The 26,175-nt window shown below is 35.2% G+C and overlaps 1 protein-coding gene across 2 annotated transcripts in view; it reads left to right on the top strand.

Moving 5' to 3' along the window:
- The window catches only part of ANGPT1 (angiopoietin 1), a 254,245-nt gene that overhangs the window by 202,995 nt on the left and 25,075 nt on the right, over positions 1 to 26,175 (top strand). For both annotated transcript variants that reach the window (XM_019032972.4, XM_004047428.5), the window contains exons 6-7: positions 6,794 to 6,895; positions 16,029 to 16,195. In XM_019032972.4, coding sequence (XP_018888517.1) covers positions 6,794 to 6,895; positions 16,029 to 16,195 — 269 coding nt within the window. The remainder of the gene's footprint in view (positions 1 to 6,793; positions 6,896 to 16,028; positions 16,196 to 26,175) is intronic.

The raw sequence follows: 26,175 nt of genomic DNA, 5'->3' as shown, positions 1-26,175 counted from the left end.
AAAAAGATCCCACCTCAATTCATAATCCTGAATAGGTTTGCTTTTCATGCTTGCATAAAATAGAATGTTGGAGAATCCAATTTACTCCTTCCATGGCTGGCTCCTGGGTTGGTTTCATCAGGAAAGCAAGATTCAAGCTTATGCGTCTACAAAATGGTGGATTTTAAATATGATGGAGTTTTTGGGTTTTCTTAAATAAATAAAACTTAGAATATTAAATTCACAAATGTCAAGTACCTACTGAATTAACTTCTGATATTTAGGCTAAGAAAAAATAATAATCTGAACAGGTTAGCAGTAACATACCCATACGTACCCATAAGGAGCAAATTTTATCACTGCTGAATGGCCACCATGGCTTTTCAGAGAGAAGAAGGAGAAGTTCCGACATTACCTGGTCAGGACTATTGTTAGATTTAGATTTAGTTTTATTGAAATACTAGCAGAGTGTGGGGAGAAGGGGAGATAACTGAGCTGAAGAGAGAAAGACCTGGCCTTCTTCTGGACTTAGATGTTCATTCTCTTGTTTTATTATTTCCCTGTTATAATCATAGATTCTCTTACAAGTAGTAACATTGTTCTGTAATAAAGATGGGTATTTCAGACTGACATACGTACACATTTTTGCAGGTAAAAAATTTAGTGTTTAATCCCTTAGTATAATTGCATAGCATAGCACTGGTAAGAACAAATATTGTATGAATTTCCTCAAAAGTAATTTACAAGCTGATTAACAAAATAGCTCAAATGTATTGAGCATTTACAGTTTGCCAGTCTTCTTCTAAGCATATATATCTCTATAGATAGATAGATATAGATCTCTATATATAGATGTATAATATACTATACTATATATATACACTATATAGAGAGATATATATAGATCTCTATAGATATAGATACCTATATATAGATATATCTATATATAGTTATATCTAGATATAACTATATATATATTTATATCTAGATATGTAGTTACATAACTACATATCTAGATATATAGTATATCTAGATATAACTACATATCTAGATATATAGTATATCTAGATATAACTACATATCTAGATATCTAGTATATCTAGATATAACTACATATCTATATATAGTATATATAGATATAACTATATATACTATATATAGTATAGTATAGTATGTATCTAAATATACTATATAACTATATATCTCTATATATTTATATCTATCTATATATAGAGATCTATATATAGACATATAATATACCTATATATCTGCTGTCTATATATATGCTATATATATCTCTATATATGCTATGTATATCTAAATATCTATATATATGCTTAGTGTATATATATGCTTAGTACCTATATATGCTTAGTATATATATGCTTAGTATATATATATGCTTAGTGTATATATATATATGCTTAGTATATATATGTATGTTTTATATATATATATATATATACTCCTTCATTTACTCTTTTCAACAACCCTATGAGATAGAGACTCCCATTATCCCTACTTTAGAAAGATAACCTGCCCCATACAAATTCTTAGCAAATATTGAATATTGACTTTGAAACAAAGGAATCTAATTCTAGGATACACCCTTTTAATCAGAGGATTAAGCAGGATCATTATTTATGTTAACGATAATTGAAATTGTATCATTTATAATTTTAAATATGAACCTGTTGTCCCATGGGGTGGTAAACACATGGTGTGACATGTGAGCTACACAGGCAAGGGTTTATTTTTAGAAAATTAGGTAAGTTGATTCATGTTCTCATTATAACCCACCTCATTCTCACGGTCCTATAATCTCAGTTTTTTCCATCTTGAAATAAATTGTCAGCATTCTCTCAATCCTATAAAAAGTGCTAGCAAAATTCATCGTTAAGACTTTCACCCTTCCATGTAGACTGTACATTGTAAACAGGAAGTTTGGTGCTACCTCTGGGTAGGCTTAGCCAAAGCATTGCTCATTATAATTTTTCCAGAAGTTTTGGCAAGGGTAAGAATCTCAAGGCAACCTACACAAAAACCGAAGCGTCAAATATGCATGTTATGGACGAAAAAATAAACTAGGGTTATTAACGGAAAGTGACAAACCAATGAGCAGGAACTATTCATCTTGTAGTCAGTGTGTGAGTTGCAAGTATAACAGGATTGTAGTACAGTAATTTTTTCGATTGACATTGTTCCATGCCAAAAAAAAAAATGTCTTTGAAAGTTAGAGAAATGTTATCTTTTCTAATGTGGAAGCCAAAGACGGTTTTCTAGGACTATTTAACTTTTCAAGCAGAAAGAAAATTAGATTTAGGTCATTTCTGTATTTACTTTTTGCTTTTATGTTATTAATGGCTTGTGTTTATTTTTCTTTCTGAATTCCCTTCAATGTATAGTAGTAGGAAACAGGACTTTCCCTTTCATTTTATGTTTCCAAAACCAAATGCCTAGTTTCATCCAAAAAACAAACCATTTAATCATTACTCTGCTTATTGTAAAATATTAAAAATTTGATTCTGAACTCGTAATTCCCCTAATTCTTGGAAAAGTACTATAACAAATGGGTTAAGCCCTTTTCATTTATGGTATGGAAAAATAATTAACATTCACATGTCTAATCATTCCAACTTCTATGGAACATACAAGTATAAAAACTATGTGAATCAAATTTCCCCGTTTTGTTTGGGTTTAAGCCTCCGTATTATGTTAAAAGGTGTTTAATGCTTGAAAGCTTTGACCTTGCCTGGGATAGGAGCCAGTTCAGTCATTTCTTGGATAGAGTTAAGCCCAAGTCATATGATCAATAAATGCAATAGGCATAGTTAATGTAGCAGGGTCTTGTCCACAGGAAGGACACTGCCAGATAGCACAGACCACACAATACTGGCAAATGAACTTTTCAAGTCTTTCATGTCTCAAATCTTTCTAAAACCTACCATCTATTTTTTTAAATTTCCTTTATCTGTTAAGCATAGGCTTTTATTTTTTTTTCTGACTAAAAATAATAGGCTTTTGTTTTGTCTTTGCTAGAGTGAGTCCAACCTCTTAAATATAGATATATGTATGTGTGTGTGTATATATATATATATGTATACATAATACATATAGAAAGGTGGCATGCTCAAAGGTTAGTGATGCCAATATTATAATAACTAGAGCCTAGAAATCATAATTATAAAGATAATTTATTGAACTTCTACATGTTTTGGTTTTGTATATTTTCTATTATTTATAATAAATTATAAAATTTGTATGCAATGTTATATAACTATAGTATATTAAATTTAAATATTATATACATATTAAATATTACATTATATACATAGAGTGTATAATGCGTAGCATAAACATATATTATGTCATCAGTAATACATGTAAGAGATGGGAGTAGTGTCAATGCCTATTAAGTGCCAAACGCTGTTCTAAAAATTCTATATGCATTAACTCATCAAATTCTCAGAAAATATCTAAGAGGTACATACAGAGAGCAGAGGTGGATTTTAAATTCAGGCAATGTAGCACTCAAGTTGGCGCTATTAACCAAGGTGTCATTCAGCTCCATTGTGCCTATATAACACAAAGAGCAGCTGTTATCATTGATGTTATTAAGTCTTCATAAGAATTGGGAAGCATATGTTCAACCCTTTAACCTCTCTGTCCCTCAGCTTCCAACTTAGTAATCTGCCTAGGTAATTTATATTTCCCAGTGGTTTTTCCTCTAGGTCTTTATTTAAGAAGCATTCTCAGCACATCTGAACATTTACAAGTCACTGGATTCCTCTGTTTAGAAGGAAAGTTGTCTTTTTCAAAAATTTGCGAGTGATTTAAAAACTAAGATGCCTCTGTTTAGAAGGAAAATTGTCTTTTTCAAAAATTTGTGAGTGACTTAAAAACTAAGTGCGTAGAGTTGTAATAATCTAGGTAACAGTAATTTAAAAACTGTACAATATAGTTTCCTCTCTGCACTCTACATTTATAAATGTAGTGATTCTTTTCCCTGAGTATGTAAGTGGACTTTACAGCTTTGTAAACACAACTTGGCAAACTTTCAGGCAATCAGTGTCCATTAGGAAATAAAAATTTGAATAAAAACATTCATTCTGGATTAACAAGTCAGGGCACGATAAAATTTAATTGAGAAACTAGTGATATTAGCTGCTTCTAGAAAAATGTTTCCTTGATATTTTCACTTCCCTTTTTTCTCATTTAAATTTCACTGGTAAAGCTCCACTTTGACCACTTCTCTTGAATCACTGCCTATGCCCTCTTGAAACTATGCCATCTGATTTTATTCCACAGGAATCCGCATTCTCTCTCACGAAGGTCACTAAAGGCTTCTTCATTCAAATTGAAGTTATATTTTCTTAATCATTTTTTATCTTGACTTTTCTGAAACCTTTGATGATCACCTCCCCAACTCTAAATCCATCTTTCTTAGCATTCCATTAATCAAATTTTCCTATTTTATCTCTCCTGTTCCATCTCTATTTGTTTATCAAATATTCATTCAGTACCCGCTACAGGCTAGGCACACCTCTAGGTACTGGGGACAGCAGTAAATTGAAAGAAATCCCTGCCCACCTAAATTTTCCTGATGTATTCTGTCCTTCTCAGGTGTTCACCGAAGCCCATTCTTTGACCCTTCTCACTCCCTGCCACACACATCTGTTTCCACCTTTTTCTTTACTTATTTAAGTAATTGCATTTGTCTTCATGCTATTAACAAATGCTTTTAAACAGATTATTCCCAATAATTTTCAATTAGGTAGACATAGGATTCAATTCTGAATCCAGTTCAAATCAATTTTAAATCCCAGATCCAGAGCTTATTGTTGAGTATAATCACTGGTAAGTTACTGAACTACTCTAAACCTCAGTATTTTTTCATCTGTAAAACGGAGATGATCATCATACCTACATCCTACTAGGACTATCATGAGAATAAGTTAGAAAATGCATGTAAGGTGTTTATATTATTTGGTCCTTAACAAGCATGTCATTGTTAATAGCAATTCCTTTCTTTCTTCCTTATGCTCTTATCCATGTTTTTATCCTTGGTCTAGATCATCTCGAACTGCTCAATAAACTTTTTTCTTTGGATATCTGTGCTACCTCAAAGGCTAAGGTGTCCAAAACTGCGATCATTTTCTTTGCTAGCCTTTGAGGTATCCAAAACTATGATCGTTTTCTTTGCTCGTGTTTTCTTTCTTAAATTTCTCATTTAGATTATTGTCTCCATGATTCTTCAGGCTATTAGAGCTGAAAATTATGAACTCTCTCTCCTTAATTCTATGGGATCAGTCACTATTGAAACTTGGAGATGTTTGAGTACCTGACCCATATTTTATTTATAATAATACCCCCAGTTGTAAGTGAAAACTGATGCCGAAGAATGGTTGTTGAGTAAAACAAAAAATAAATGAATAAATGAAGTAGAATTACGGAAAATAAAAGTGTAGCTCGAGGTTATGTTGAGGACTGAGAGCAGGTGCAGAAATTAAAGGAATAGTGGTGGTGGGGACTACTGGAACAGGAATCAAAATTTCAAATGTACAGTCTTGGAGGTGAGTCAATTCCTAGGGTTAATGAAGACATACTGTATGTGTGGCTGTTGTCAAAGTAGGGGGAGAGCCTTGGGAGGAGAGTTGTCCTATTTCATATGCCCACAAGTAGGCATGTATATCTTGGACCCTTCCACTCTGAGGAAGTACATGGACAATTCGCTCTTTGAATGACATTTCTTGCCACTGCTTTTATACCCGTTTTGCTACTTGTGTTCCAAATGCAATGCCACAGGGAAAACACTTGAGGTTTTTCCTTTAATCAGAGCTTAGCTCTGTGTCCTCATAGCCTGCTTGCTGCTGTTGCATCATATCCCACCTTTAGCCAAGCTTCAACATGCTTTAGTATTCAGTTGTTGAGGAAATAGTGTTTCCCATAGTCCCCGTTGAATAATCAAGCTGCCACATTCATGCTACATCAATTACAGTGATTGCTCTCCGAAGATAATCCCATTACAGATATGTTTCTCTTCTTGGGTAGACCCTGGGGGAAATGAGTCAATTTCTCAATAAATACCATTGTATTTTGAATAATTAAAATAAGCATAAGTCTTTGAAAGATTTGTATAAATTTTCCACATGGGAAAGAAGTTCTTGTCACAGTCAGAAGAGATAGAATATGTCATGTTCTCCTGTTATTGTTCGTGACTAAAATACAAGCAAATAATATATTCTACATATGCTATGCCACAAATGTTGCCTCTAATGAAATATTGACTCAAGGACAACTACTGTAACATGTACATATATAAGAATTGATAGGCAATGAAATATGTGATAGTTAAAGACATTATATTTTAAAAATTTTTTATTCTTATTGTACTCCCATTTCAATCAATTTAAAGTTTTAAAATTCTGAGTCATGTGTTTTGGCAATCAAATGGTCTGTAACTTTGGAAATTTGATAGCATTTCCAAAACTTTGAACATACTCAAGTGCTTATTTTCATTTAAAACAGATTTTTAAAAATGTTTTATAGTCTGGGACAAAGACTTAATTTTCAGCTGACTAAAATTTGTGCACGTAATTTATTCATCATTGATGGAATTTAATCAGAAATAACTCAAATACGAATCAGAGGAAGAAATAACCAATAATATATCTAAATTAACATTGTTCAATATAGTAATTTCAGTTTTTGTAATCTACGGACCTGTTCACCTTATTCCTATTTTGAAACATGTAGGATATATGTTTTTTAAAGTAGAAGTATTTTTTACTTGACTTTGTTTTCCATTTGTCAGGTGTTTTGCAATATGGATGTCAATGGGGGAGGTTGGACTGTAATACAACATCGTGAAGATGGAAGTCTAGATTTCCAAAGAGGCTGGAAAGAATATAAAATGGTAAGATGGAAGAATTTATGGTGCTTTTTGGTGTTTTATCTTGAAGTTATCTTCTCCATACTATATGATGAATCTTGGTATTTTTAGGTGGTTTTGAGTTATTTTTGACATAAAATGATACATTAGTATTATTTTCATTAGACACAAAACACTCATAAATCACTTTCAGTAAATGATTTCCACATGTGCATCAGAAAGAAAAACGTATTACTGAAATTATTTGGTGAACTGTTGTGTATTGTCTGGATTTGTTCCTAGTTGCATGAGGGTGGGGGAAGCTAGAACTCAGACCTTCGTTGGATACGTGAGCCTGACCGAGGGAGCTGTGCAGGGTTGCAGGTTGTGGAACAGGATGGGTAATAGCAATGGCCTCACCCACATAACTGGCTAATTGTTGCTGGCTGTTGACTGGAAGCTTCTCCATGTGACCTTTCCATGTGGCTAAGCTAAGCTTCTTTCAGTAAAGTGATCCAGGGTTATCAGACTTCTTACGTAGCACTTGTCATCCTCCAAAGACAAAGCAGAAGCTTTCAGCCTTTTTTAGGTTTATTAGACCCAGAAATGAAACAGTGTTACTTCCATTGCATTCTGTTGGTTATGGTTGGTCACAAAGAAAGTCCAGATTTAAGGCAGGAGGAGTACACAAAGGTATGAACTGTGAGCCATGGCTCACTGGGGTCTGCAAAATAACAGCAGGCATCATCATCATCATCATGATCATCATCATCACAGTTCTTCTCTTTTTTAATGCTCAATATGTCTGCCCTATATGTAATTTCTTATCAATTTTTAATATCAGCCCTATTAACTAACACTATGCCCATTTTAAAAGGAAACAGAGATGAGCAAGGGTTGAAATAATCCAAAATCCAGTAATCACATAGTCGGTGCCTACAATATTAACTATCAAAATCTGCTGACAGAATGTAAAGGCATAGTAATGCAGGAGAATCTATATTTATGGATTCTCATTCTTTTGCAGCTGAAACCTCTAGATAATTCTTGTCTTGACTTTTTGACAAATTTTCTCTCACCAGGTAGAGAGAAAGAAATGCTATACTAGCCTCAGTTCTGTCTTGATATTCTTGCAGACAATTTGTAAAAACTATGGTTGATTTGCATCAGAGTTTGCCCATTAATAGGCTCATAGTTGGTCAAATGACAGTAAATAAGGGGTTTTAATAAATGAATGGAGGTTTCTAGTGGTGTCACTGCATCTACATTTTTATCAGATACTCAGTTGAACAGTCTGAAAGCACGTTTAAAAAGTTTGGACTTAAACAAAGTTGGAATCCTGATGTCTTTGTTATATCATAAACTCAAGATGGAAAGGTAGGCTGAAGCCAGCAAGATATAATTCCACAGAGATGATTGTAGAATATTTCACCTAGATAAAAAATGCCTAAATTAACTCTGAGGAAACAGGGTAAGGGTGACAAATTGCCTTAAGGACTTAGTATTTGAAAGAGAGGTTTATTTGGTTCTAAGCTCATTTTGAATTAACAAAGATTAATGTACTCAGTGTACATTACTAGTAGTTTAGGGGGTCACATAAAATGCAGAACTCACTGGTGTCTGCCATGATCTGGTTACATCAAAAATATAGTTTCAATTCTAGAGGTTTTCAAACAAGTGAACTTATCCTAGGGGTTATAAGCAGGATGGGAGGAATTTAGAAATTACATCTGTAACAGGTAAACACCTGGAGAAAAAAAGAATTAGGCATAAACCTGATAGCTATTTTAGTTAACTGGATGGAGGTAGGTGATAGTCGAGCCTGCTTCTCAAAATGTGGTCCAGGGACCAGCAGTATTAGCATCCTCTGGAAACTGATTGGAAACACGAATCTCAAGCTCTGGACCAGATTTACTGAATTACAATGTGCATTTGAACACTGCCTGAGAGGGGAGTGCAATAATGAATGGAGTAATATTCCAAGAAGGCAAAATTTGACCAAGTATGAACAAAACTCTCTAATGATTAATCCCAACATCAAATAGACTGCCTATTAAGTGGCAAGCCCCCCCATCTTCAGTAGAAATAGAAAGTGTATCATTATCTTTTGGGATTGGTATGGAGAATTGGAATGCTAGGTCAGATTTGAAGGCCTCTTCCTACCTAGGTGATTCTAAAAATATATGAGGGATAAAAGATTATCTATATTCAAAAACAAAAAGACTTTGAATTATGTTTATATTAACAGTTATAGGCCAGGCACGGTAGCTCAAGCCTGTAATCCCAGCACTTTGGGAGGCCGAGGTGGGTGGATCACTAGGTCAGGAGATCGAGACCATCTTGGCCAATATGGTGAAACCCCGTCTCTACTAAAACAACAAAAAATTAGGCGGGTGTGGTGGCACGTGCCTGTAATCCCAGCTACTTGGGAGGCTGAGGCAGGGGAATTGCTTGAACCTGGGAGGCAGAGGTTGCAGTGCGCTGAGATCACGCCACTGCACTCCAGCCTAGCGACTGAGAAAGACTCTGTCTAAAAACAAAACAAAACAAAACAAAACAAAACAAAACAAAACACAAGTATAGTCTTCACTCTGCCATTTACAAGAGGAGAGATTTTCGACAGATCACCTAACCCGCACCTTAGCTTTCTAACTAGTTAAAATAGGACAGTGGTAATACTTCACCTGCCTCACAGTGATGTTCCGAGGATTAGAAATAATGTAAGTAAAGCACTTTGGCACACTGAATTTTCAGTGAACAGTAGTTATTTTTATTATCCAAGATGAAAACATCAAAGCAAAAATTTCACTTAACTATGCCAAAAATACTGTTTTGCAAACCATCTGAATTCATGATTATTTTCACCACTAAAATGTGATGTGAAGAAGTCATCTGAAAATCAGACTGTAGATAGAGACTCAGGCTAATCTGAAATACATTATTATTAAAATTAATGATAACAGAAAAATAAATATAAAGTTGTCATCATGGTGACTTTCCAAAATGGTGAATTCTTAACTGTAAACATCTGCTGCCTTGGCAAGCTAGGCATGTTAAGTAAGAGATACTGACTTGTTAAGTATGGAATCAATTCATGTCTTGTAAGTATTTACCAAATATATCCATTTCTAAGCAATTCTTTTTTCATTATTGGAACAAAACTGAAATTCTTTAATCATCATGTTTTATGGAGTTTACCCCTCCTCCCTTTTTTAAAATAAGAAAGGCTATCATGCTTTATTCAAACTTGAAACATTTATCAGATGAATGTCAATTTTGCATGATCAAAAAATGAGATAAGCTCCAAAATTTTGAAATATTCTGGCTAAAAATGAGGCTGAAGAATTTTTTTAATTGAAAATATTCATCATATGTTACAAGATGGTTAAAACACATGGTAGAAAGTGTTTTGGTTCTTTCTCTAGAGTTTTTCTTTCACCTAAAGACAAAATAACATGACTCCACCAGGAATGGATATAGACTCCTTATGCCAGTTCTTATCAATCACACCTACTTCTATTTCCTGCATCCAAAGAACTGCCTGCTCACTTCTTCAGCTAAGGGTGTACATCCTTCGGGATAACAAGAACTTGGCATGCCCCAACTCTTCTCCAGTCTTTACCAATCTACTATTATATATACTAGGATGCTACATTTCTTCCTTGGGCAATGAGTGCAGAAATCAAGTTTTCTCTCTCTTTCCTTTCTGCCTTTCCTCTCTCCTTCCTTCCCTTCATAGTGATTGATATCTATGGGCTGCGTCTTGCTTCATAAGACTTCCATCACATGTAATTACAAATATATACTATATATTATCATTATTTTTAAACCTCTGTCAATATGAAAGGTTTACCACTTTTTGGATTCTCGGCATTGGCTTTAAGCCTACAAGTCTCTTACCTAAGCTTAGCTGTCACTTAACCTTCCTCATGAGGAGATTCAGCAAAATCTGGTTTATGGATTTGTAAAGATGTTTGCCTGAAAGGAAAGTCTGGAATAGGCTTTTTAATGAGGCACTTAGGGAAGATATTAGCTCCTTCAAGTCATAAGGATACCCTTTAGTGGCCTCCAGCAGTAACACTTATCAGCAGTACTTTCACATATAAAACGCAATGAAGCTAGGAGTTCCAGATAGTACCCAAAATGGCCTAATTTTATACTGTTGTAGGCAATGACTAATGTCCTGGAGGCAAACTTGCTTTATTTTGAGAACAATTACCCCCATAAACAGAGTTTCCTATCCACTCAAAAATTTCAGTGTGAGCACCATTCCTTCTGGGAGTTCTTTGTTTCTGGAAAGTTGAGAGCACATTTTCAGCTATATTTTAACATCTTCACATTAAAAAGAGAAAAATGCATATGAAATTAAAAATTTTGAAATACAAAATTTGTTTCAGTCTTTCTTGAGTTGCACGTCTCAGCATTTAGAGGAGATGCACAATTTAACTGCATATGAAAGTGCCCTGAAAGCCACAGCGCTGTCTTATCTGTTTTTTATTTTTTAAATAATTTGTATGAAAAAAGATGAAACCCATGGAATACATGGGCTGTGTCTGGTTTCAATTTTACTTCATCTATAAAAAGTCAACGCTTCCTGAGAGCATTATCAGACAAAACAAATAAAGTATCAGAGACAATTATTTTATTAACTTGGAAAAGCACAAACCAAAATTGAACATTTCTGCAGGTTTTGGCAAAAACTAACAAATGTTGATCTTTGCTTTGCATGTGTTTTTAAGTAATATGTGCCTTTTAAGGCCAATTTTAAGTCAGCATTAGTTCAGATTAAATTTCAGTGTCTTTTTATCCTTTTATTAGAGCGTTAGAGAAGAAATAAAATCAATTAACAATGTATCTGAGTTACTGAATCAAAACCTTTCAGGTGATTGTGTTTGACATCATTAAACATCATTTTTACAAAAGTACATGCCATAGTATCCTTAGATTTTATTCATGAAAAAGAGGAAATTGTATTGTAATTGTTTAGTCATTCGTTGCTGCTTTTTCAATATCAGCACAGAATTTCATATATACTTTCATTTTTATTTTTATGGAAGTTACAGGCTATTGGGGGTAAAATAAAGACCTGTGGTAAACTGTTATGTGCCATAATGTGTAAGCCTATTTTGGAGCATATGCATTGGTTGACTCTGTCTTTTAGGCATGAATATGAATTTTTGAAGGACAGTCCCAGACATGTAATCAAAATTTGCCTCCCCATAGGGACCTCAGTATGAAGATGAGATTTTACTCCTGCATTTTGCCTGTATACCACTCAAATAATTTGATTTAATTAATATGTTCTTTTTAGTTTGCACTTGGAATATCTATTCCACATCATATTTATATGGATCTCTACCTTCAGTTCATAGCAGACTTTCATGTGCAACCTTTTACATGTATAGCTCTCTCTCTCAGTCCACCCCAGACATACTGAATCAGAATCTTCACGGGGGACCTAACCATCTGTATTTTTTTAAAACCCCCACAGCTGTTTCTGATATGCATTCCTGGTTGAAAGCAATTATTACAAATATTAACTTATTAGCATGGTATAATACCTTAAACATTACCTCTTGTGTAGCTCCTAAAACTCGTGAGATATGGAAAGAGAGGGCTTGAAAGAGATAGCACTAAGGGAGAGTGGAAGGAAACAGATACTTAAGTACTTGGAAGCAAAGGTAAGAATAAGAAAGTAGTCTGTGCTTTCATTAGTACTATAGTTTAGTCCCGATTGAAATCAGTTGGTTGTAATTTCTTATTTAATAATTAACTTTTTGGATTAAAATGACAATACTCATTTGTATAAACCAACTCTCAATTTAGTATAATATTACATTAGTCCTCTGAGAGCCTTTTAAATAATTATTTCAGTATCCCTTTATTAATTTTTAGGCTAATACAAGACCCAAGATTATTCTTTTTCCTTTTCTTATACAAAGTAGAAAGGAACTTGTTTACCCACATATGACTCACAGTCTCATGGAAGAGAAGCAACTAACCAGAAAATTACTGTGTATTATGACATATATTTTAACTATAACAACAGCTAGATTTTTAAGTGTTTTCTGTGTATCAGTGCTCAGTTAAGTGCTTCGGTTATATTATCAATTTTATTCTCAAAACCTTGTATATGAAAATGATGTCTGTAATCCCTGTTTTGCAGACAGAGAAACTGAGGCTCAGAAACAAAGTCGATATTTCTACAGCAAATATGTGGCAGTTCAAGGCTTTAATCTGGAGCCAGAGATAAGGGGTAGAGGTTATTTCATCCAAGCCAAGCCTTTGTCCTACATATCAGATCTGTGGTCATGCCTGATAAACTATCCAAAAGACAGTTTACTAATGTGGGAACACAATTCCCCTTCTTTCACGTATTTTTCATCTTTATAATGAAACAGTTGTTTCTGGATCACTGCACTTGGCTATTAGAAGGTTTCCTCCCTATATTGCAGCCATTTTGATTCATTGTACTCAAACCTTTTGCTCTCATACTAGAGCATGCTTGGACAGTTTTTTGGGAAGGGGCTCGAAATAAATGTTAGTTTCTAAATGCAAATTATACTGCGTTCTTTTTAGTCACTTCTTCCTGAAAGACAAAAATGCAAACTGTTTAGGAAGGGATATTTATTTCCATTTAGAGGGAAGTACAGGCCTGCATGTGGAGACAGGGATGGAGGCTCTCCTAGGAATGAGGCTAATGCTTGTCCATTTCTAAGGCTCACCCAGGATCACTGCATGTTTCCCTGGGGAAGCTGGAGAGTTTTATCCACACAACGCTTTCAACAGCATGGAAATATGTGACCCAAAACTTAACACTTCGTCATTCCCAGCCTCTTTATTCACATTGAGTATAACTGTTGAATCCCTTTTCAATGACTGCACAGAAAAGGGAATCATCAAGTGGCAAGAGGGAGAGTTTTGACATGTCTGAGCTGCAAAAAAATGCAGGGAAAATCCCAGTGGTCTTCTTTTTCTTCCCAGGGGCTGTTGTAATTGATAAAGTGCTAATTCTTTGACTTTCAGCCTCCTGTAACTTTCTGTTTTGTTTATGCTTTGGAGAAGGTAAGCTTTGCTCTTCTCCTTAGTAGGTAGCATTGGCTGCCATAAAAATGTGTAAAATTCTTAGCACGCCAGAAATTGCTCTAATATTTCCTGCCACTGTGAAACTTTTACAAAGTATGACTTGAGCATCTTAGGAACAGAGAAGTAAAGAGCTAATGGAGTACTAACTTCAGTGGTCTTATAGCTTTCCTGTGAGCTATGGGTGGATGGTCTTCAGAAGAGTGTATACTCAATGCAATCTGGACCAAGCATATTCAGCCTATCAAAAAACTTAGTTAAATTGGGGAATAACTTTAAAAGTGTACACATATGTTAATTTTAACTTTAAATATAACAGTATACATCACATACCCATTAATAAAAAAAAAAAAAAAAAACGAGGGCCAAAGCCTGGAATTCTGTGTCATCAGTTCTTTCCTAAAACTTTCCCATAGTAGAATGCATCCAATCTCTAGTTTCAGTTTTTTAAAAATAGAACAGTACATAAGGACACATGCAAGGCAATATGTTAAAAATTGTTTAAATTTTTTAAATTTTTCCCAGTCTTTTAGAGTTCCAACAATTCATAATTTTAAAAAAAGTTTTAGTAATTTGCTTTTATTGAGCAAATCCGGATATTTATAAAAAATTAAAACTCTCTTTTCCCACTAATATTTAACTTATTTGCATAACATTTTATAAATATTGCAATAACTGAACTGTCATAAATGGGTTTGATACCAAACACCTTTGAACTTTGGTAAGTAACTCAGTTAGCAGAGGAGGTAGTGCGCAAGTGATCCAGTTGGGCACTTTAAGAAACATTTCCCCAAGACTCAACTGTACTATCTACAACAAGAATTGTGCTTTAAGGTTACTTTTCCATGTGTTATTGTAAAATGCTGTAATATTTTGTTTTCCTTCCTCCTTACCTCCATTTCTCTCTCCCTTTCTTGCTTCTGTCCTCTATCCTTTCCTTTCTACCTTTTTCTTTGAATTTCAAAACAACCCTATTGGAATGCTCAGTGCATGTCAGCTCTTCACTGGTTTTTGGAAATTCACAAATACAACACAGTTTCTATCATCAGGGAGCTCACAACATGGCCAGTGAAACAAATATGTAGATCAAGAATTACATTGAACTTCAAGCACTGCCAATGAGTATTTTCTGAGGCAATTGTGAATACTCCAAATCTAGAATGCCAGCAAGTTTCTAGGGGTTCTTTCTTTTCCTATCACTAACATCTCCAACATTAAGCACTGGCTTTCTTTTGGGACCACTTTTTTCTCCCTACAAAGAAACAATTTTGAATACTTAACAACCTTGACTTCCCCCAAAGAGAACAATAAAGTCATGTTGACGTTCAGAAGCCAAGCAGTCAGCTAGGTTCACTCAGGAGCACTTACAAATCAGCCTTCTGCCTCAAAATTCCAATGCCAGTGCAGCTTTGTAAATAATTACAGTCATGGATTTACAGGGTTGCTTATTAATATTTAAAAATAAGAAAGTTAAAGCTCCAAAAGTCATGGTTCTAGTAATCTATTAGTTTGGTGCAAAAGTAATTATGGTTTTTACCATAATTGAAAGTAATGGCAAAAAATGAAAGTAATGGCAAAAAATGAAAGTAATGGCAAAAACTGCAATTACTTTTGCACCAACCTAAATATGAAGTTATTGTTGAAACATAATTGCATTTGTGAATAATAATAGTAAAAATAATATTGTTAAATAACTTGTCTAATATCACCCTCATAGTGTTCATTGAAAAATCTTTAAACTCTATTCAAAATATTTTGTTAACTAGTAATTTAGAAACATTTTCAAAAGCAAACCTTGAATTGAGAATTGTTTTCCAGTTAAACCTATTAACTAGATTTATTTTATACAAAATGTCTCATCCACATAGGTTTGAATAACAGAGGTTCTATTGTACTAAGTAAGAATTAGACAGAAGCTTTGATGAAGAGAAACAGAATTATTAAAATGTCAATCATTGGAGAAAAAGTGTAAAATGTAAAAAACAAAACTTTACTTTTTAATAATTTTTAATTATTATTTAGAAAATAGTTAAATGCTGAACATGAAAAGAATTCCTCTCTAAAGTAACAACTGCATCTCTATATTGTTTCCCAGGGTTTTGGAAATCCCTCCGGTGAATATTGGCTGGGGAATGAGTTTATTTTTGCCATTACCAGTCAGAGGCAGTACATGCTAAGAATTGAGTTAATGGACTGGGAAGGGAACCGAGCCTATTCACAGTATGACAGATTCCACATAGGAAATGAAAAGCAAAACTATAGGTAAGTCATGCTACAGTGTAGTGTTCGACTACCTTTGACCTAGCCACTTAATAATTGTAGTGGGAAAATATGAAAAAAAGAAATGAAAATCATCCTTCAAAATGAAAATTGTTTTTTTTGTCTAGACCTATTACAAAGAGGTACCAAAAAGCCTGTAAAGACTTTTTCAAAGTTTTAAATTTCAGTTTTCGTAGGTTGACTATCTTTGATATTGGCTTAAATTTTAGGGAATGGTGAATGAAGTCAAGCATACTGTTGTTCTGTGGTTATTATGCAGTTGCAGTGAATTCATATATATAAAACTGATAAGAGTTTCGTACTCAAACTTATTGGCTTAAATAATCTCTTTATTCTAAAAAAAGATTTTCTGGTTCTACTTTTTTTGATGACCTTTCTTGAATTAGCATTTTTCAAATGATCTTGAAGATGACAAAAGTAAAATTTTTTTTATGTTTGAATGATTTACATAAAAGAGAAGATGAGGCATGATTTAGAGGGTTTTCTTGGTAAATCTAAAAAGCAAAAATAAATTGTAATAATGGCATCAATATACATAATACATGATTGCAGATGTAAAAATAGATAAACTATACACTTAATGATACATGTTTCCAATTATCCTTTTTCAATGAGAAGCTTGTCTACTAGGGAAAAATAAACACACAAAAATATGGCTAAGGAAATAATGTGATGTGGTGGATTCATTGCACGAACACTTATTGTGTTACTTCTGTGTTCCTGGAATTCTACTGGGCACTGGTCTTACAGACGTCAAAGTCAAGCTTTGTTACTAACTAGGTCACTAAAAACTGGCTGACATTCCTTGGGAACAGGGAAGATATTTTAGTTACTCTTATACTGCTACTCATTAATGCAATTCTTGATGCCTAGCAGGTCTTTAATTGTGTGTGCCTCAGTTTCATTCTTAGTAAATTAGAGTTGTAATGATTTTTAACTCTCAATTTTGTGACTGCTCTACCTCTGTCGTGAAAATATGATTGTATGAATTAAAGGGTGGGCACATTGCTTCAAGTAGTTGCAACAATAGCAACCCAACCCTTGTGTGTGTTTTGTTTCAACCTGTGTGGTTATCTCATAGTTCAACTGTTTCTGCTGCTTATTTGTCTTTTCAAGACAAACCTTTTTTTAAAAAATTTTTTAAAAGTTTGAATTCTGCATATTTTCATAGGCACAACTCATTTCATTTTAATGGATTACGTATGGGGTTGGATCCTTGGAGACATAATAATCATTTTCTCGACAAATAGTAATGATGTCACCACAACAGAGAATGAGAAATAGATCTAAAAGAGTTGATAGTCTCATGGTGGGGGTGGAGGGGAAGCGAGGGTGTACTTAATGGCAGCTCAAGAAACCAAAGAAGAGACATTTATAAAATGCAATGGAGTGTAAGAAGAAATGTTTCCAAGGAGGTCAATATTATGAAAGTTTTATAACAAGAAAAACCACTGTTAAACATCAGGGATACTCTTATGTAAATGTTTTGACCTGAAACTTGAAACTATATGAAACTTGGCTAATGTCAGACAGCCTGACAATAGGACTAGCAAATAATTAGTCTAGTCTTTTTCTAGGCTCCTGAAGAATTTGCTTTGGTTCCTTTCCAAAATGTCTCTCAGTTTTTCATAGGTGGCTGCATGTGTGTGTGTGTGTGCATACACATGCATATGCATGTGTGTCAGGCTTGGAGGGTGTTGGGAGACAGAGTGTTGGGGCAGGTTTAGGAGGATTGTTGGCATCTGCGGTGCACTTCGGAGTGTATGATGTGAATGCCATTCTGCCATCTGCATGAGGAAGGAGCACTCACCTCCTCTTAGAGTGCCCCACTGCCCTTTTGAGCATTTCTCATTTCTTTGACATCTGTGTGATTTTGTATTCTCACCACACAGTAGGGATCTATGATCAAAAAGTAAGTCTTGCCTGCTAGGGTGATGCATACACTCTGATATCCCCATTTTTCTTTCTTGATGGAACTGTGAACCTTGAGAATCAAAATTATAAAGCCAGAAGAAATGTAACAATTTAATTTCAAACCTCTGGTTTTATGGAAAGGAAAGCTGAGGCTCATATATATAATATAACATATGATATTAATATATATGAACTCTTCAAGCTTCACACACATGCATATGCATGTGTACGCACGCACACACACACACATACACACATATATATACATATGAACCTCATATATATAATTTTGCCCAAAAAGGGAGAAAGACTTAAATAAGGGATGTCTAACTCCTGCCTCATTCAATGTGGTTTCTGTTCTGTCATGCTGCTGACATGAAGTTAGTGGTTCTGGCCTCTTTCCTGCAGGGACCTAACAGAAAGTAGATCTGCAGTCATCATTTTCTCATGCAATTCAAGTATAGGATTCACGTTGACATGAAATGGGAAATGAGAACTCATTAAAACATAATCCTTACTCTGGTGAAAGATTCATTAAAGTAAACACACTATAAGATGGTGTTATTCGCTTTTTCAAAGAAAAATGGAACAGAAGCCTGAAAACAGAAGCTAAGCCCTTGCAACTTTTCTCCCTGCCTGTATCATCACGTATGCCCAGTACTGCTTCTCTAGGCCCATTAATGCCTCCCGTGGCCTGCAGTTAGAACTCCCATTGTCCATCACTGCCTCGTGTGCTTTTTGTCCATTCATGTCTCTTCCCTCTGAATTGGCATGTGTCTTTGTGATCAATTGTTTCAAGTATTAATACTAAGATTTGCATAGTATTCCATAACCTATGAAATGATTTTTAACACTACAAGCATATAAACCTCTTTTGGAGGTAGGTATTATTGGACACATTGTTTTTTTGAGACGGAGTCTCACTCTATCGCCCAGGCTGGAGTGCAGTGGCGCGATCTCGGCTCACTGCAACCTCCGCCTCACCGGTTCAAGCAATTCTCCCGCCTCAGCCTCTCTAGTAGCTGGGACTACAGGTGCCTGCCACCATGCCTGGCTAATTTTTTGTATTTTTAGTAGAGACGGAGTTTCACCGTGTTAGCCAGGATGGACTCGATCTCCTGATCTCGTGATCCGCACGCCTCAGCCTCCCAAAGTGCTGGGATTACAGGAGTGAGCCACTGCTCTGGGCCTAGACACATTTAAAAAATAAGAAAACTGAGGTTTTGGTCAGTTGACTTGGTCGAATTCAACTAAATTCCGACTGAAATATAAAACTGTGAAATTCATACTAGGTTTTTGTTTTATATTTTTTGTTTTCTATAATTTTTCTCAAAAATAATTATTAAATACAGAATTTTTTGAGGTTTTATTTTCTAAAACATATTCTATCTTGGAAATTTTGTTTGAAAAATCTTGTAACAGGTGTGGTCCTAATGTTTAAACCTAACTGTGGTGTTGTTTTTTAAAAAAACATTTATCATGCTCTTGACATATTAATTAAAAGAAAGTGTTGTGAATGGATAGATGAGCTCATAAATGTGCATGCATTACACATATTTTTCTTTTATCCTCTAAGGAAACTCCAAATAATTTTCTCAGATAGAAAATAAAATCTGTAGAACCTGAGAGAATATAAATAAGAAAAAATAATAATGTAAGAGTGTCATGATAAGCATAGCATATGAACTAACATGTACCAATGTGAAATTATTTAACACTTCCTCTAGAGAGGTAGTATTATTCAGATCCTCATCATCTAACATCCAGACAATTATAGAACCTTCCTGCCTCTCTAGTCTTCATACTCTCATATATATCTTCCATGCTGTTGTTGAGATGATTTTTCTAACAGACAACTTGGTCTTTCCCTCCTTCATATATTTCAACAGTGTTCAAATATCTGCAGGTGAAAGTCTACCACTAAGACTCTTCGTGACCTGGCCACTACCTAATTATGCACCTATTGCTGCCATACACTCTCCCTAACTTTACCTACCTGGATACCCTTCTCATTAACGGTTATGTTCTGGTAACTATTTGCGATTGCCCTAAATCCTCCATGCCTTTGTTTATGCTATATTCTTACTCACTCAACACATAAACTTAACTTTGTCACATGGATACGTCTTAAATCTTTAAGATTCTCTCTTATTCCAAGTCTTCCCTGATATCTACTGTGGTAGATGTAATGTGTCAACCCATTGCCCCCTTCAATACTAAAGCGCTTCTTTCTTCCACTTCCAGGAAATGTTGACTGACAGGTTGCAGCTAAAGTCCCCTTTCCAGGCACTGTTTGTAGTTAAAGAAAAATTAGCCGGGCGTGGTAGCACATGCCTATAATCCCAGCTGCTCGGGATGCTGAGGCAAGAGAATCACTTGAACCCGGGAGGTGGAGGTTGTAGTGAGCCGAGATTGCGCCATTACACTCCAGTCAGGGCGACAAGAGTGAAACGCCATCTCAAAAAAAAAGAAAAAAAGAAAAAAAGAAAGGAACATCACCCAAGATTACTTCTTGCAAGATACATTGTATCTAATGACTGGTCAATATAAGAGTATGAAGACCCTCTTGCCCCAATTTGGGGCAATTCTGAAGAGCCCCTCAGAATCCAAAATTCCACTTCAGATTAGTTGAAGTCTTCACCATGACAGCATGTGAGCCCTGAATCTCCCTTTGCTGAGTTCTGCATGCTTCACTCTGCCACGGATCCTGGGACCTCTCCCTTCTCAACCTCCCTACACTGATTTCCCAGAGAAATGCATCACCCTCATTCTTAGGCCAATTTGGATACTCTGTGCTCCCATTGACCCGTAGCACTCTGGATAACTATCCAGGATCCAAATCCTGTTATAAGTCATTAATGAGTGGCTATTAACTATCTTTAACTTGTGCTCTCTCTCTCCCCCCCCTTTGAGTGTGTGTGTGTGTGTACACATGTGTGTGTGTATGTGTGTGTGTTCTAAGCTTTTAAAGTGTAGAACCCATTTTGGAAAAATTCAAGATATGTAACTAATTTAGCCAAATTACTAACTAAGCTAGCTATATTTGAGGCACACATACTATACACCAGATGTCTTGTTTTCACAAGAGAAAACTGAGGCATAGTACTTTGCACAAGGTCACAGTCACTGATAACGATGAGTAGGAGTCCGATTTGAAATTTGGTCTTATAACTACCCACCATATGGCCATCCTCAAATAAAGAAGTTCATCAGTTAATTTCTAGAATTAAATAAACCCAAAACACATACTCTAAGATATAGTATATGTTTATTCTAACCCTGCTTCTCTCTTTAATAATTTGAATGGCTTTGGACACATTACCTATCTTTCCAGTTCTCAATTTTCTATTCTTACAAGTTAAAGTATTTGTAAAGCACCTTGTAGCTCAAAAATTTTCTACAATAGAACTACCTTTACCTGTGCATCACTATTTTTATTACCTTTCAATTCTTTGATAAAAAATTAAATTTGATCTCTCTAATAAACACTTGAGAGTTTATTATCAGTTTCAAAAAACAAATACACAACCACCACTGCAACAATAAATGCTTTAAAAATATTTTAATAATAACAGATTTATTGTAGGGTTGCGGAGATGCTATGTCCACTGGAAGGAGCTCTGGAATCGGAATCAGGATGTGGAGGCTGAGAAGAAATCTGGCTCTACCACCTGGGAAACTGGCATGGTTGTATTTGTCAGTGTTCAGTCAGGGGAGCCAGAGCCATGATGAGTCTTACAGAAATAAGGTTAAAACATATGCTTGAAATTTGGCATGGCAGGCAAGCCAGAGCTTGTGAAAATCTAAGAAACCAAACACGTGTAGCCACCAAAGTGGAACCACAAAAGTGGAGATCTACAGAAATTTGTTGCCTTGCTGTAGTTCCATTGCATGAGGTTGTGCAGTCAAGCATCTTGTGGTGGGTCTGGAGCTGTTGCCAGCATCAGGAAGACAAGCTGGATGCTAAGTGAAGAAATACACAATGTAGAAACTGTCAGGCATCTCTGCCCCTGGACTTCACCATATCTGATGACGTTCTCAGAGTCAGGCCACTGCTTCACTTTCGCCTTCCAAATCTCACACAAAATTCTCTTTTAGCCAACCCCAGCTTAGAACCTTACAATGAAGGGGATTCAGGGAAATGGAGTACCCAGATTAACCAAGTTGATATTACTTTTATGCCTCAGTTTTCTTATCTTTCAGTGGAAATAATATCCTCGAATCAAAAAGAGTGTACATATATACCTTGTATTTGGTAAACTTAAATATCATGCTAATACGAAAGCTGTTTAGAGACTGGGTACAGTGGTTCACACCTGTAATTCCACCACTTAGGGAGGCCAAAGTGGGAGGATTGCTTGAGGTCAGGAGTTTGACATCAGCCTGGGCAACATAGCGAGAACTTTGTCTCTATGAAAAATTTAAAAAACAAACATTCACTTGGCGTGGTGTTGCACGCCCATTGTCCCAGCTACTTAGGAGGCTGAGGCAGAAGGATTGCTTGAGCCCAGGAGGTTGAGGTTGCAGTGAGCTGTGATTGCACTGCTGCATTCAAGCCTGGCTGACAAAACATGACCCTGTCTTTAAAAAAAAAAAAAAGAAAAGAAAAGAGCAAACAGACTTTTTAAATTAAATTTTTATCATGCCCAAGAAATATATTATTGAGTCAATAAACAATTTTTAATTATATATTCTATGTCGAAATCACCACTATTGTCTCCAACAATGTCCTTGGCTGGTTGATAGTTGTTTATTTACTTGGATTCAGGATCCCATCCAGCTTCACTCATTGCATTTGCAGTCATGTCTCTTGAGTGCCTTTTACCTGAAGCAGTCTACCACTCATCTATCAATTACATTTTTCAAGACTTTGGGTCAGCTTTTCCCAGAACAGCTCTTTCTGGGCTTATCTGACTATTTCTTTCTGATTAGATTCAGATTAAAGCTTTCTTGAGAAGAATACTAAATAAATGATATTGTCTATTTCCCATTCTATCACATCCAAAGGCACAAAAGATTAATTTGTTCCATTATTGATTGGGCTAAGCTTAATCACTTGTTAAGGTTTTGTTTTTGGTTTTTTAATGGAATACCTATTCTCTCCAAAATTCTTACAAAGGATCATAATGTATGAAACACGTAAAGCTGATCTATTTTGAAATGGTTGTGGGAAGGTAGTATAATATTTCCTCTTGCTATTATCTCAAACATTAGTACAGCACAGTTTAAAAACCATTGTGTTATATTATTATAAATAAAAAAGTAGAATTTACCAATTGGAAATAAATTTCACTGTACTATTTTTAAATGTTAAAAGAAAACTATATAAAAATTTTTCTGCCTTAATATTAAAAGGACACAATTTTAGTGAACATATTCCATTATAAAGTCATTTTGCAGGTAATTTTTTTCGGATCTTGGGAACAGTTTGTTCCTTACAGTTCATTATTTTGTTGTCTTTTATGCTATTAACTTAATTAGTAAATCCTCTGTCACAGATGGTATCATGAGCCTCTCTTTTAAGCAATAGAAAATTAGTATTAGTTAAGTCCGAATGATAATGTTTAACATTTTTTAATGCACATCTTGTCATTATAATCTTACTACATAATTTATAATGCACATTTTGTGGATATTTATATTTTATTGACTTTATATTATTTATTGAGGATAAATGACATCATTAGATTAGAACTGACTGTTGATGTCTATCATAAGCCTTGTTCTGGAAAAGATTCCACATGAAGAGATGAACAGAATTTTAAACCAAAATTGTGAAGAAAACAACTTGAAAATAATTTGGTCATTAAATATCTTTTTGCACAAGGTTTGTTTTTGGCCAAGATCTTCATTGGGAAGTAGTTTGATGTAATTTGTAAAACACTGTATCGGGAATCCAGAGACATGAACTCTAGATTTGGATTTGCAGTTACTTTTCTGAATGACCTTGGACAATTTGCTTCACTTTTCTAAGTCTCAGATCCTCAGAAGTAAAATGAGGAGGTAAGGCTGAAGTTCTTTCCAGTTCCCCAATCCATTTTTTTTTAAAATCATTAAAGTACTCCCATGCCGTGTATGTATTTCAAGGACAAAACAAATTCATGTGGATTGAAAAGAATTCTCTCGAGCCTCCCATGTAAATTTAAGCCCTGCATTTTTGCAGATATTGCAAAACTTGTTTCATTTTTTTTTTCTTTCAGTGAAATGTTTCTTATTTCTCTGATCCTCTGGGCTACATAGTCCTGGATGGAACCAGTAGCAAATATATTGAAATACTAAGAGGAAAGTTAATTTTTTACAGCAGTTCTGGACTGATCAAGGTACGAAAAAATATGTAGGAAATCTCCTGGCAGTTTCTACTTCCCTCAATTCCTAACATAGGTTTTCAAACTCAAGGTTTTAAAGAGTCTTATTTGTGTTTTCAAATAATTTCTCCAACTTGGAAGGTGCATTACTTTTATTTAGACTGTGATTTTTGTTGTGGTTACTTCCTAAAACAGAGAAGTTGTTTTAATCATCAAAATTTATATTTTAATCCCCTTGACTGAGATGAAATACTGAAGACAAAAAAGGCTTCCTAGGTCTTCAGAGGCATGGATGAGCACATTCTTACAGTCACTTTGCACCTTCTTTAGGTCTTTTAAGTGTTGGGAAAATCTCTTCACTTAAAAATGCAGTTGAATGTCAGTCTCTAGAGTCTTGGATATTTTTCAAGCTGATGAAAACAAATGCCTGCATGCTGTTAGGTCTAAGGATTCCCAGAGGATTCCTGTCACAGAATGGATAATGCTAAGACTCAGACCACTGCTGTCCTAGAAACTTACAGGTTGGCAAAAGTTGCCAGAACCAGCTAGCAAGCACTGCCTCCAACAAATTGTCTAAGGTGATGTCCTGTGATCCACTGCTCTAGGTTCCCCTACTGCTGTTCACTATGAAAAAGATGATGGCCTTCATGAAATATTTGTTATGCATCCATCATGTGCTATCCTAGGATAAAATGTCCACAGAGATTTCAGTACAGTCATGTATACGTGTGTTCATGCAGGTGCATACCCATATGTGATGGTTATGGAGTGGGGTCGGATGGTTGCAGACAGCCAAACAGGCAATTACAATGCCACGAACACAGTCAGTTCACTTACAATCACAAATATGCTGTGACTAAAGAGGGCTAACCAGTTTTGGAAGGTTGAGAAAGCTTCCAAATAGTGGCCTAAAGTGACATAAACGTGGCAAATTGGTATTAGTTGGGGAATAGTTCAGAGATGGGGGTAGAAGAGGGATTAGCTCAGAAGTGAGACTCAGCATGTCTTGCTAGGAAACTACAAGTGGTTAACTGTTGCTTAAACTTAGAGCGTAAGGGGGTAATAATGAGCAATCATGATGCTAAGAGAAAAGAGAACCGCTGCTTGTGGCAGACTTGGGACAGGTAAGCAGCCATGGCCTCTGGGGGCAATTCCTCTGATACGGCCTTTTCTCACATCAATTTTTTCACACTCAATATTTTGATTACGCTGTTTGGTAAATATGAGCAACAACAATATGCAAGCTACTGTGGATGAAACAAAACCCCACAGAACTCAACCTCTGTTTTTCAAGATTTTATTCACTTTCCCTAATTGGATTTTCTTGATCCTTTAAGTCTTAGCTCAGTCCATAGAGCTCTTCGTCCTTGATTGGGTTAGGAGCCCCTTCCATGTCCTCCCACTGTGCTCTGGGCATGTCTTTATCAGAGTCCACATCACACTGGGTTGTAATTGCTGTTCCCTATTATTAGACTGTAATCTCTAGGAGGACAGGAACCTCTTCACAATGCTTGGCACATGTCTCCAAAAAAAGCATTTCTTAATAGGTATATAAAAGACATATTGACAAGGTTTTTTTGTGCATTCAACACAGGTGATTTTTTTGTGCGAATCCACACAGCTGACTAATACATGGCAATTCTTGATCTAGATACCAGAAATTCAAAGAGCAACAAGTCAAAAATCCTGCCTCCAAAGGTTTATGGTATAAAATGACAGTTGCCACTAAGATTTCTAATAAAG

The sequence above is a fragment of the Gorilla gorilla genome, chromosome 7 (assembly GCF_029281585.2).
Source record: "Gorilla gorilla gorilla isolate KB3781 chromosome 7, NHGRI_mGorGor1-v2.1_pri, whole genome shotgun sequence".
Classification (NCBI taxonomy): Eukaryota; Metazoa; Chordata; class Mammalia; order Primates; family Hominidae; genus Gorilla; species Gorilla gorilla.
Note: the sequence above shows the minus strand (reverse complement) of the source record. Positions and strands in the feature narration are given on the sequence as shown.